The 13,236-nt window shown below is 40.8% G+C and overlaps 1 protein-coding gene across 1 annotated transcript; it reads right to left on the minus strand.

Moving 5' to 3' along the window:
- Window positions 1–9,419: 9,419 nt before the first annotated feature.
- On the minus strand, window positions 9,420–11,668 carry LOC308104976 (phenylethanolamine N-methyltransferase-like; the record flags this gene model as incomplete). The annotated part of the gene is made up of 3 exons (XM_080455611.1): window positions 9,420–9,858; window positions 10,631–10,841; window positions 11,533–11,668. 3 exons carry the CDS (start codon window positions 11,666–11,668, stop codon window positions 9,420–9,422), a joined length of 786 nt encoding a protein of 261 aa, XP_080311737.1.
- Window positions 11,669–13,236: the final 1,568 nt, after the last annotated feature.

Consider the following 13,236-nt stretch of genomic DNA (forward strand, 5'->3'; position numbering starts at 1 on the left):
TGCCTGATGCTCGTGGTACATCTGGCAGGACACTGATGTCATCACACCAAGTACTCTGTAACTGTTGGCTGACAAAAGTGCTGGGACAAATACGCTTTTTTTTCAACACCAGAAAGCAAGAGCTGATGGTACTCATCGATCGTCTTATCACTCAGCCACCCGTTATTCTTCACAGTTGGCTTTGAAATGGGTCTCACTTTTCTATCCCTTGTCTGCTTGGGTTGTTTGCATCTGGCTGTGCATTTATGTTTTCGTTTGACCTGCGGAAAGTTGATTAGTTTCACACTATTCGTTTTCTCGTATGACACGACAAAGAAACTAGCTGTGGTCAGTATTTTTTTTTCAGCTCAAAGGTATAGCCTGCTGTGTCATTGGATGCATTTGTCATGATATGCCATTGCTGGTCTTTACAGGTGTATAATGACACATATGGTGACTTATCAAAAAATGCACAAATACTGGACACAGCATAATCATGTTGGTGGTACAGACAGGAGAGAGTGAACGTTTTTGGAATTTCTGCACCAGATCTTAGCAGGAGAAGTAAAGACTGTGGGCTGTGAATTACTTTATAGGTTGATAAGCTTAAGTCCTGCTTACATGTTTTACATTGGTCAAGTTGAGCAGGAAATGTTTTTGCAACTGCGTCCAAGATGCCTTTTTGTGACACTTCAAGTGGCTGCACTATGAGTTGTGACTTGTTCTTTCTAGATGGTACGGCCTGGTCACCACATTGAGTACAAATATAGCGACCAAGACTTTTAAGGCAAAGCAGGTCATTTCCAAGGAAAGGAGCCCCAAGTGTGTCATCCACAAAGCTGTCTAATATGTGGCACACGTCTGTCATAGAAAATTGCCGAGACACTAATGACACCACCTGAGTGTTGGCAACATTGAGTTTCTCAAGCGCTTTGTTAAACAATGCTGGGGACTGCGCTGCTGCTGCTGCTGCTGCTGCTGCTGCTGCTGCTGCTGCTGCTGCTGCTGCAAGCCGTGTGTGACATTTTTGGAAAGCAGATGTCTGTTTTAGAAATGTTAGTATTGGTAATGGTATGGCTTCACACATATTGTGATTTGGTCTTTCATTGCAAAAAAACACATCCACACCATGGCCAATATCTTCCAAATTGTCCTCTATTGTGATGCCAGCATTAAGTGATGCATCATTACATTTCACATAGAAATAAATGTACCCATGTGGTTTTGCCAATTGCAATGCATTTGCTGGTTGAAGGATGTTTATATTTGTATCATCTGCTCTAATTACAACATTGTCATAAAGCAAATGTGCCCAGAAGTGTCCGGCTTTGGCCACTGAGCCTACATGACAAATGATTGAGCCCAACTTATACTTAATTTTACTGCTGTCACGAATGGGAATTTCGATTATATCAGATGGGACTACAGGCGTGTGGAGCACCGTCCCACCATTATCAACACGGGACACAGAAAGAGTAATGACATCAGGAGCATCAATCCAACATATTTGTCTCTTCATTGCTGAACCACATGCTGTACATCTCTGTTGACCTTCACCTTCCATGATTGTGTGTTCGAAAAGAGAATTGAGGGACTCACATTTCTGTGTCAGTGGTAATGCAAAAACAGTAGGCGCGCATGAAATGCTTTGTCTGTATGTTTTGCCATAGCAGTTGTTTGGACACTACAATCATGCAACCAGATTAATAATTTGTGTATCAAATCTAGTGGGTCATTGTGCATTGACAAGGACAACGCTGGGATGCTCTTGACTAATTCTTGAGTGACACCATGGATTGTTTTAGCATCAAATGTGTGCCCTGGATTTTGAAAAAACGCTTGGATGAGAGCTGCTAAATTCCCTGGCATTGATGACATCGCAACCATATAAGTAGGTGTCAACTGTTTCAATTTATCTTGTACTACTTGCAGATGCAGTATCGATTGTAGGGTTGCATTTAGCCAACAATTACTCTCATTATTTGCAAACCTGCATATACTATTGCATATTTCCTCATTTGTGCCTCTGTTTTGTGCCTTTGTTTTGTCTGGCACACTTGCTGAGCTGTCATTTTGTAAGAAAATCTTTGAATCTGCTGGTGGCTTATGTTGATAAGAGTATCTCAGCTGTGGCGGCGGAGTTTTTTTTTTGTTCCACTTTTCTACAGGTGGTGGGTGTGGACGCTGTGATGCCTGTGATATCCTGTAGCCTACTTTGGCAATGAAATCTATGGCTGACTGCTTGTATAGTGAGCGTATGCGCTGTATACATTCGTCAATTCTGTGTTTCTCATTTCGTAAAAGCAACACTTTTGTGTTTTTGAACATGGCCTCACTAATAGCTGTGCTTTTCTTACCATGGTTTATTTGTGCCGCATAGGCTCCAGAGAATCGCTGCAAATCACCTGAGAGTAGATCTGACCATATTGGAATAGTTGGGAGGAGGTTTGAGAACAGTTTGTTTAAAATAGTTTCTCCATGGTATTGATTTTCACCTGTGTCATTGCTGGTTTTAATTGTATTATTGGCTGTAGCCCTTAGTTGTTCAAAATAGTCTTTGAAGGGAGATGTTCCTTCACAAACATCAGCAGTCAAGTCAAATATATCATCAACCGCAGTGTCATATGAATTGTCTTTTCGATCATGCTCTTTATCAATAATTCCTGCAATTCCTGGCAGCTTCTGTGTTTCATACTCAATGCGGTCAATACTAGCTTTCACCTCGCTGGAGTTCCTTTTGCTACCAAGTACAATACAAGCAGCAGATACTATATTACCTGCTTGTTTCAGTGTTTTGGCATTAACTAAAGTGCTGAAGATGAACATAGCCAATTTAAACCTATAATCTCTTTTAAAGTACTGTTGTTTGCAAATGTGACTTGCCTGTTTCATCAGATGACTCTTACATGCTCGTATGGTACAAAAATTCAAATCTTTGCAATCTGCCTTTCCATTCACTATTCTCCAGCAGCGTAACAAGTACATTTTCATGCTATCTCCATTGAAGATATGCATACTGGCTTTCAAAAGCACTATGGACCTATCACTATTAATCTGCATGGGTGTTGTGTTGGCACCAAATATCTCCTTCTCTTTGCACCTCAATTCCGTGAGGAGCTCCTCTACAGCAGTCTGGGTGTGTTGTTCACTGATCATAAATGCTACAGGAGTTGAAGCGGACGAAGTGGATGAACTTACTACAATCTCATAATACAAAATCCTTTTCTTTGTTAATTTACTCTTAATGATTCCCCCAGTGGCATCCCATGATGCAGCGCTGTCCTTAATCACATCGTGCCACAGTCTCACTCCTGCTTCACTAAAACATATAACCTTAAGGGGACTAACTTTAATAAGTTAAAAGATTAGCCTGAAGCATTAAGCTAGCCAGGTTAGGTCAAAATGGTTGCCATGGGGCAAGATGAACCAAATGCCTTGGGGTAAATTGAACCAATTATCCTAATATTAATCACCATTCATATTTTTTATTATGTCTTTGCTTCTCAAATTATGCTGTATGACCTTTCATTTGGATGAATACACTCATTTAAGAGAAGTTTTCAATATTGTATTAACAATTGCAAATATTAAAAGGTTCTGAATAACAAACATTATTTAATTGGTTTTATATTGTTTAAATACCATTAAGAAAATAGATGAGACTATTTGCAAAAGGGAAATGTGTTATTAAATTATTGTTGATACGTGAATACATTATTTGTTCAAGTTTGAACTTGAAAATGCAAAATATAGATGTAGATGTTTAGATTTCACTTCCATCTCATTTTTCCTTGCCTAGAGGTCAACATAAGTAAAAAGTGGTTCATCTTATCCCGTTCTCCCCTAGGGTTGAAGTGGTTAATGCATGTTTTGTAATAATAAATGTTTTGATAATAATCAAAATCTACAAAGTAACTAATAACTAAAACGTTTTCAAATAATTGTAATTGAGTAAAAGTACAACATTTGCCTCTGAGATGTAGTGGAATAGAAGTACAAGTACTGAAAACTGGATATATTCATGCCATGGAGAAATTGTGGTGATTGATTTATGTTTTTATTGACAAAACGTGCATACATGCATGACCATATATTTGTATTTTGTACATAATCTGTCAAAAGGATAAAACAAAAAAGCTCAAGAGGTTATTCCCGTTGTAGTCCTTTGAGTGCAAATGATGTGTAAACTGAGTTTACATAGGTACATTCATACAATTTTAACATACTTGATACTTCATACATGAAGTAAAATAGCAAAGAACAACATGGCTATGTAAAAGGAACCTATTATGTAGGCAACAACAAACATTAATTAGAGAATGCATGCTTAACCATTCAAAGTGTTTCTAACCTAAATGCAGTGGTTTTCAAATCTTTGAATAAATTCCTGTTACAAATGGCCCATATTTAGGTGTGAAGTGCACATTTGATGGGGGTCAATAGCCTCAATCTGGAACAACCTGGCACTTAGAAGTGATCTAAGCCATTTAAAAAGACATACTGTACATCATAAATGTATTTTTTATATACAATTGTGTCCTTTTTTTAAACTTGCCACTTGGAAGTGTTTTAGTATGAGCCATTTAAAAGGCATACATCATAAATGTATTTTTAAAATAGATTTGTGTTTGAATAATGAGTGGTGTTATTAACACACACACACACACACACACATAAAGTAAATTGATCAAATCTGACTACTCAACTACTAAAGTAGCCTCTCAGTCCACCTTAAGACAATTGGCAATGTTTAAAAACAAATATTGGAAACTTTATTTATTATTTTTTTTGATAATTTGTACACTGTTTTATTAGTAAAGAGTAATTAAAAGGTCTTTTTTTTAAACTTTCAAAGCCTTGTCTGTATTATTTTATTGTGTGTGGTTGTGTGTGGTTGTGTGGGGTTGCGTCCAATGACCGCGTTTGCGTTTCTGACCCCTGACCTCACTGGACGGCCCGCCACTTTTGTCTACACCTTAGTGCCGCTTAGCGGAGAGTGTGGCGGTGTAGAGGGGGTCTCCCCGAACGCGTGCGTACCTCGGAAGTTCCGGCACTAAGCACCGTCTCCTGTCCAGTGTGCAATTTGTATAGGCTATGCACTGAAAAAGGCCCTTTTCTGACCCCTGACCTCACTGGACGGCCCGCCACTTTTGTCTCCACCTTAGTGCCGCTTAGCGGAGAGTGTGGCGGTGTAGAGGGGGTCTCCTCGAACGCGTGCGTACCTCAGAAGTTCCGGCACTAAGCTCCGTCTCCTGTCCAGTGTCCAATTTGTATAGGCTATGCACTGAAAACGGCCCTTTTCTGACCCCTGACCTCACTGGACGGCCCGCCACTTTTGTCTACACCTTAGTGCCGCTTAGCGGAGAGTGTGGCGGTGTAGAGGGGGTCTCCCCGAACGCGTGCGTACCTCAGAAGTTCCGGCACTAAGCACCGTCTTGTAATTATGTAATTCTAGGCGTCTGCTTTAAAATCAGGGTTGGACTGATAACATAATTATTACCTAACTACAGCAGAATGAAAGGAGAGACATTTAGCAGGGAAAAACGAAAGCAATAATATAAGGTTTTGAGGTTACACTTTACACTTGCAGGACAAACATTAATTAGAGAATGCATGCTTAAAGGTAGGGTAAGTGATATTTTTTGGTTAAAACAAAAAGTATTTTGTTAAAAGGTTAAAATACTATATTCTGATAGTAATCATTGCTATATAGTGTTTTTCAGTAACAGATGTCTCCCTGTCTCTCCAGCTCTTTAATAAACAGAAAATACATTTTTCGGTAGGTGTCAAAGTCTCAGCCAATCAGGAGAAAGTACCAATTTTTAAGCTTAATTTGTATAGTGTTCCAGTTCAAATTGTATCTGCTCATTTCTTAGTGTCATCACTTCCAATTTCACTTGTTTAATCTGTATCCTGATTGAGTTCTCTGTCCTGGTTGGATAAAATTGGAAATGAAACTGAAACTGAAACGAAAATGCATTTCCTGTTTAATAAAGAGGTGGAGAGACAAGGAGACTCCTAATACTGAACAAACACTCTATATCAATGAGTACTATCAGAATATAGAGCTATTTAACACTAATTTTAACCAAAGCAAATCACTTACCCTACCTTTAACCATTCAAAGTGTTTCTAACCTAAATGCAGTGGTTTTCAAACCTTTGAATAAATTCCTGTTACAAATGGCCCATATTTAGGTGTGAAGTGCACATTTGATGGGGGTCAATAGCCTCAATCTGGAACAACCTGGCACTTAGAAGTGATCTAAGCCATTTAAAAAGACATACTGTACATCATAAATGTATTTTTTATATACAATTGTGTCCTTTTTTTAAACTTGCCACTTGGAAGTGTTTTAGTATGATTCATTTAAAAGGCATACATCATAAATGTATTTTTAAAATAGATTTGTGTCTTTTAAAAAATATAAAAAAATGTAGATCTTATTTTGAAGGCAACCGGAAACCTTATTTCTGCTAGCTCGAAAACCGGAAGTCCAATTTCTGCTCACGGAACGGAGCTCACGCTGAGATGGAATGAATCTTACTGGTCAAAACAACTCTATGCGCACGCGCAAGAACACATGTGGAACTCTAGTACCAAACACACCTACGTTTCAATTAAATAAGGACGTTTCTCGTATCCTAAAGTTAATGGAATAATTCCCCTAAAAAAGTATCCCCGAAATTACACATGCCCCCAGGATCCAAAACCACAAAGAAAATATGTAAAGGCAGTAAACACGATAAACAAACTATTTACAACAACAATCATGACGTCATAGCACCGGAGAAGAAAAATACCCCTTCTCTCCTCTAGAGGTCGCTCGCTACCAGTCTAACCCGTGCATGCCGGTGAATGTTTGTAAACGATAGAATATGTAATATGGTCGGAAAGACCCTATAAAACTACACAGTGTGTGTGTATATATGTATACATATATATATTTATAACAAGACAGTCCTTTTTTGCTCCACTGAGTAAAAGTGAAATCAAGAGAGGAAGGTGGAAATAAGCTTTTTTTAATGATAGGAATAGGACCAAGAGATAGCTGAATGTTTTGTTTGTCTCTAGGAGTACACGTCAGGCAGGCAGACACATGTCAGTGTCTACAGTGTCTACAGCATACATGGGCAACTGGCGGCCCGGGGGTCACATGCGGCCCCCACCGTCACTTAATGCAGCACACAGATTAATATCAGAATACTGATATATAATTGATTTCAGCTGTTACAATTCCAAACATGCAAACATGACCCGCTTTAATTACTTAAGTCTATATTAGTAGCTTAATGACTAGTAGTATAAAAATATTTTTATTGATTTTGTATAAGACAAGACATCAACAAGACACAACAAGACAAACAAACACCAGCCTATAGTAATTAACCTTAATCTTAATGAGGCAATGTATAGGCAGACAGAGTACAACAGACCACAATATATAGTTGGACACATTAATAATTGAGCTTGTAAAAAAAACAGAGCAGTCACACAGAGTCGAGATGAGTCGTGATAGGACCCCATATATATTCAAATGTTGCCAGACTCTCCTGTTTGTTGCAATGCAGTCTCTCCAGGTGTATCAGTGACACAAACTCATTAATCATCTGGTAAAGCAAGGAGCAGTGGCGGTCTTACACTCTGTTAAAATAATTCTCTTTGCTACCAGTGTGCCAAGCATAAGAGTCTGCTGGACAGAGTACGGCAGAGCAAGAGAAGCTTCGGAGCAACCAAACAAGGCAGTTAGTGCATCAGGTTCGATATGAAAACCATATACTCTGCTGTACCAAGCAAAACATTTTTGCCAGAATAAAACAATCCTTGGGCAAGACCAGAAAGTGTGACCCAACGTGCCCTTGGAGATGTTGCATCTGTCACAAATATCAGAAACAGTTGGATACATTTTATTCATTTTAACCTTATGTAATCTGTGCATGACCTTGAACTGGACAAGCTGCAATCTGGCATTGACTGTGCCCGAGTGAATCCTAAGTTCATAAAGTTAACGTAAGTATAACTAAATGCATTTGAAATGAAATAAAAAGTAACTTTTCAGGATTCCAATTCAAAAATAGCAGAAAGAAATCAGGATTCCATTTCAAAAATAGCAAAAATAGCAGATCTACAAGCTCAAAACGTGTTTTGAGCTTGTAGATCGGCTATTTTGCTACTTTTATGTGACATGGAATGGCGAAGTACGGCATTCATTTACGAAAAAAGTAAATTAAGTAAAGAGAGACAGCATATGCAATGTGGCCCTCTGAAGTGAGTGTGGAATTATAGTGGCCCATCTCCATCATCAAAGCTGCCCACTCCTGGTCTACAGCGTCCACCCCGGGGATGTGTACATGGTACAGGTGTGCTGTAAACTAGACCACGGCTACTGCAGTGAGTGGAGCTTCACCAGCAACACAGCAGTCCCTGAGTGTAAGCCTCAATTATTCCTGTTGATCTTTGATAGAACCTTGGGTTATATACCTAGCCATATATTGTACATCGTCATATCTGCTGCTTCTGTGCTCTGAGATCGAGGAACCGTAAGTAGTGATTCTATTCACTCTCACTGCATGGTGAAACAGGTTTCATCAAATATTTGGACTAGCAGAATCGTCTATATAAAGTTCAAGTTGTGAACTTTGAAGTGAAGCACGTGTGTGCACAGATTTCCTCTCTCACGAGAGAGAGGGAAAGATAGAGAAAGAGAGAAGCACGAAGGAACAGTGACGATGCACTGTTCCTCCAGAGAGAACCTGCTCCGCTCAACATCACATGTAAAGAGAATTGCCACCTTGCAGACGGCTTCAATCTGATGCAGCGCAGAAGGCCTCATGTGACTGTCAGTTCAAAATAGGGAGTATGCATTTGACTAGGTAATGGCTATGTATGTAAAATATGTCATTTAAAAATAGCTGAGTAATTGCCATGATATGATTTAATTACATTGGAATATAATGTCAACTATCAGAATGCTTAATTGCAGTGTAGTCAGTAGTACTGAATTGAAGTCCTAACTAAAGTAATCAAAATCAGTTTCAAGCTATAGTTTATTGAGATTTCAATGTTTCAACACATTCAGCTGGTAAATTGTTGATGCCACACTGTAGTAACTGCATTTGAACAGCAGATGTCAGTATGTTCACTGACTTGGCATTCAGTACAGTGAACGTTTATATTTACTAATAATTCATCCTGCAAAAAGACACTTTTAGCCACGGTGGATTAATGAAATAAAGATAATTAAAAATGTATACACTTTATGTTTCATACATCAGTGTATTCCAGGAAAAGCAATCAACATTTATATAAATTAAGGATTACGTGAGAAATCACAAACCAAGCAAACAATCTATAGAATCTAATGTATTCGTCTCTTTGTCACCCAAATGATTAGTTCAACAGTTCCCTTTAACCCAGGGCCCACCTAGCTCCACCTCTCTCTACTCCTTCCTTGCTTTTACAAAGAACACTCCGGTCACATCATCCACCCCCACTCTCATGTCCTGTGGCAGCGTGTACACCTCCATCCTTATCAGTGTGTAGCCGCTCTCCTTCAAACTGCTGCACACCTGGGACTCCTCCAGGGGGACCACGGGGATCTTCACCCCAGGTCCCCCGAGGTAGTAGCTCTCCCCCAGGGCCCCGATGAGGAGCAGGTGTCCGCCGGGTCGCAGGAGGCCCCGGATGTGTCCCAGGGCTCTGGTGAAGGCAGCCAGGTCGGGGCTGACGCTCTCCAGGCAGAAGCAGGACACCAGGCAGTCGGCCCCGACCGAGGGGAGGGCGTCGGGGGCCAGGGGCCGAGGGCAGTGCACGTCGATGGGGAGGACGTCGGAGACCACCAGACGCAGCCTGGCCGCTTTCTCTGCCCACGCTGAGGATCTAAACGACAGTGACATCGTCAACAATCCACGGTAGCAATGCAAACGTCACGAGACCAAGGTCAAATATACAGTGACATCCCCTCCTGAAGTGCCACAGGAATGTACTGTTCCCTTCCTGATTAAGAAGCAAACATGTAGCATTTAAAATGAGGCGTCTATAATTGTTCTATGGTAATGGTCTTATTACAGTGGGGCCAATTGGAAAGGGGAGGAAATTGAGGGGGGAAAACATCATGCCCTATGTTGGGGATGTCATCTTTTTTTTTAATTTATGGCGCTTACTGCTCACAATGCATCACGTGCATTGTGAGCTTGTGGATCGGCTCTCTTTAAAAGCCGTTTTGCCCCCCCCCCCCCTCCCAGGCTATTTGGGGGTCCATGTCATGGAAAAGCTGGGAATCCCCTGAGTTGATCAACCACAGTTGCTGATTGAGAAGTCCAGGGCCATGATTATACTGAATAACTGGTCCTGTGTGAGCTGAGCTCTCATTTCACAACATAATGAATCTGATATATGAGTATCAGATTCATTATGACTCATGCAGGTCTCATGCAGGTCAAATCATTCATAAGAAATTAAAAGTATCTATTGTTTTCTTGTTTAAAAAATGGAGGGATTGTGGTAATATATCTATGAAGACTGAAAAAAATAATCTTTTTTTTTTGATGTATTTGTTTTTGTAGATTTATTCACGCATTCATTCACCAAAATGTTGGCAATTTTTCCGGCGTCTTTTAAAAATCCTGCATAACCTAGTCTGGTCCTTTACCTGCGTCCCTCCAGCTTGCAGACGTGTTGCAGGTAGGGCGTCCAGTCCAGGCCGCATCCCTCCTGGTCCTGGAGCCAGCGTTTCAGCTCCTGCCGGTTGACCTCCAGGTAGTCGGTGAGGAGCACCTTGCCGAACACCTCACAGCCGCTCAGCACCTGGTACAGGGTGGGACCCGAGCCCACGTCCACCAGCACCTCACCGCTGATGTCACCTAGTGACCAAGATACGGAGGACAGCTTTATTATATTTATTTGAACCGTGTTCTGCTTTACCTTCCTTTGCTGTTCTTCTGCCTAAACTTTTGCCGACTGACATGAACACACTTCCCATCTGGGATTATTAAAGGTGTCTTATTTTATTTGATCTCATCTTATTGTCTGCTTTGAGCAAGGTGTTAACACTTTTATTTTAATCTAAGACAGATGCTATATACCTTTTTCGAATGTAGCCCGTTCAAGTATCTCTATCTGAAATGGTCCTTGAGAAAATATTGGATTTGAGCTTTTGTTTATCACCATTGGGAGGCACAGAAACCAGATGGTAACACAATATATTAAGTGGGGCATAAAATAGAAATCTATATCAATCATAAAAGATGGCTGCAGACAACTGACAATGTCTAGAGAGAGGGCTGGGGGCGGTCACACTTGATGGAAATGTTTTCAGGATCAGCAATGAAAAGATTCACAGACAAAGAAAAGAGACAAGTAACAGAGTAGTCTTGAGTCATTCACAGGGAAAGAACGGGATTTGCCATGCACTGTAATGCAATGTGATTATTCAAATGGCTGTAACTGTGTGTTCTTTTTAACACTGAGCTATACAAATCCCAAAACAACTACTTTTCAAGCATTTAGAAATGAAAATGTATGGACACACTCAAATATGTCACCCTCACCCACCTTCAGTGAAAGCTCTGTGGAGACATCCCAGTTTCCAGGGCACGATGCTGTCCTGTCGCTCAAAGTCAGCTCGTGGTGGGGTGTAGTTGTACTGCAGATACGCCACAGGGTCGAATCCCTGGTAGCAGGCTGCCATTCTCTCCATGCCATTCATTTTTCCATCATCCTCCATGGCTTTCTTAATCTCTCTCTCTCTCTCTCTCTCTCTCTCTCTCTCTCTCTCTCTCTCTCTCTCTCTCTCTCTCTCTCTCTCTCTCTCTCTCTCTCTCTCTCTCTCTCTCTCCTCACTCCCCTCCTCTGACAGCTGCACTTCAGGTATACAAGTCACATCCCCTTTGCCTTTGGTTTATATACTGTGTGTGTGTGTGTGTGTGTGTGTGTGTGTGTGTGTGTGTGTGTGTGTGTGTGTGTGTGTGTGTGTGTGTGTGTGTGTGTGTGTGTGTGTGTGTGTGTGTGTGTGTGTGTGTGTGTGTGTGTGTGTGTGTGTGTGTGTGTGTGTGTGTGTGTGTGTGCGCTCGTGCGTGTGTGTGCACGCTCGTCCTTTGGGCTAGTCTGATAGCACTGGCCTTATTGGCAGAGATAGCAATCCTCTTTTTGAGGCCTGCGTTGGCCCCGATAGCATTTGTCCTGTCTCCTGTCCCTGCCCCGGAGCGTTGATGCTTTTCTCCAGCAGTACAGGCACTAATGGACGACCACATTCAGCTTGGAGGCTCCACCTCTTAGGGGCCTCGCTATCTCCCCCATCACTAGAAGAGGCCCTTTGCACTCAAAACAACAGACAAGATTTGCCAGTGTCCATTATCTGGTGGCCATTTTGTCTTTGAGGGGGTTGGGGAGATTGACAGAGATACCTATGGGGTAGCAATTCCCAACCAGTATGCCACGGCCCACTGGTGGGCTGCAATAGTATTTCAAGTGGGTCCCCAAAATCAGAAAAGTAAGATTTAACTTGCACAATGTCACCCTTAAGTTTATAAATCTGTAACAGTTTGATGCAACATGCCTTGACAATTGAATTCCAAGCAATTAACCCCTGGCTTAAACCTTCAATGATGAACAGGGAAAATAGCCAGTCTACAAGCTCACAGCGTGTCACATTGCGATACGCTTTGAGCTTGCAGATCAGTTACTTTCATTATATTTGACAATTTATAATATAATAGCCTAACATAAAAATAAAATAGGAGTGGCAGGTTGTGGTTTATGCGCTTAGAAAAGTAACATTAGAAAAGTAAAAAATGTGTCTGCCTTTCAGACAAAAATACTCATCATAATAATCTTTTCAATAACGCTTTGCTGGATAAGATGAGGTTTTGGCTTTGGTTTTTACAAGGCATTTTTCTACTCAGATAACAACTCAGCTGCTAGGAAACTCAATTGGCTGTTTTTCTGTTCTGTCTCTGCTAGCCATTGTCCATACTCTGGTTGTCAATGTCAATTAAAACTAAATTTGTTATCATTTTCTGATCACATGAATGAAATTAAAAGCAGCTGTCCATCGATGCAGAGGTCCTCTGTGTTGGAATCCAAAGTGTTTTTCCTGAGATGGCTCTCTTAACATCTCTCTCATTCCTGGCGTCTGACCCAGTATCCCATCACAAACACATAGTGACCTCCTTTTCACATACTTTTACTTGAGTAAAAGTAGCAATATCACAATGTAGAAATACTCTGTTAAAAGTAAAAGTCCTAAACAGAATTTCA

The sequence above is a fragment of the Gymnoscopelus braueri genome, assembly GCF_963280865.1.
Source record: "Gymnoscopelus braueri genome assembly, chromosome: 17".
NCBI lineage: Eukaryota > Metazoa > Chordata > Actinopteri > Myctophiformes > Myctophidae > Gymnoscopelus > Gymnoscopelus braueri.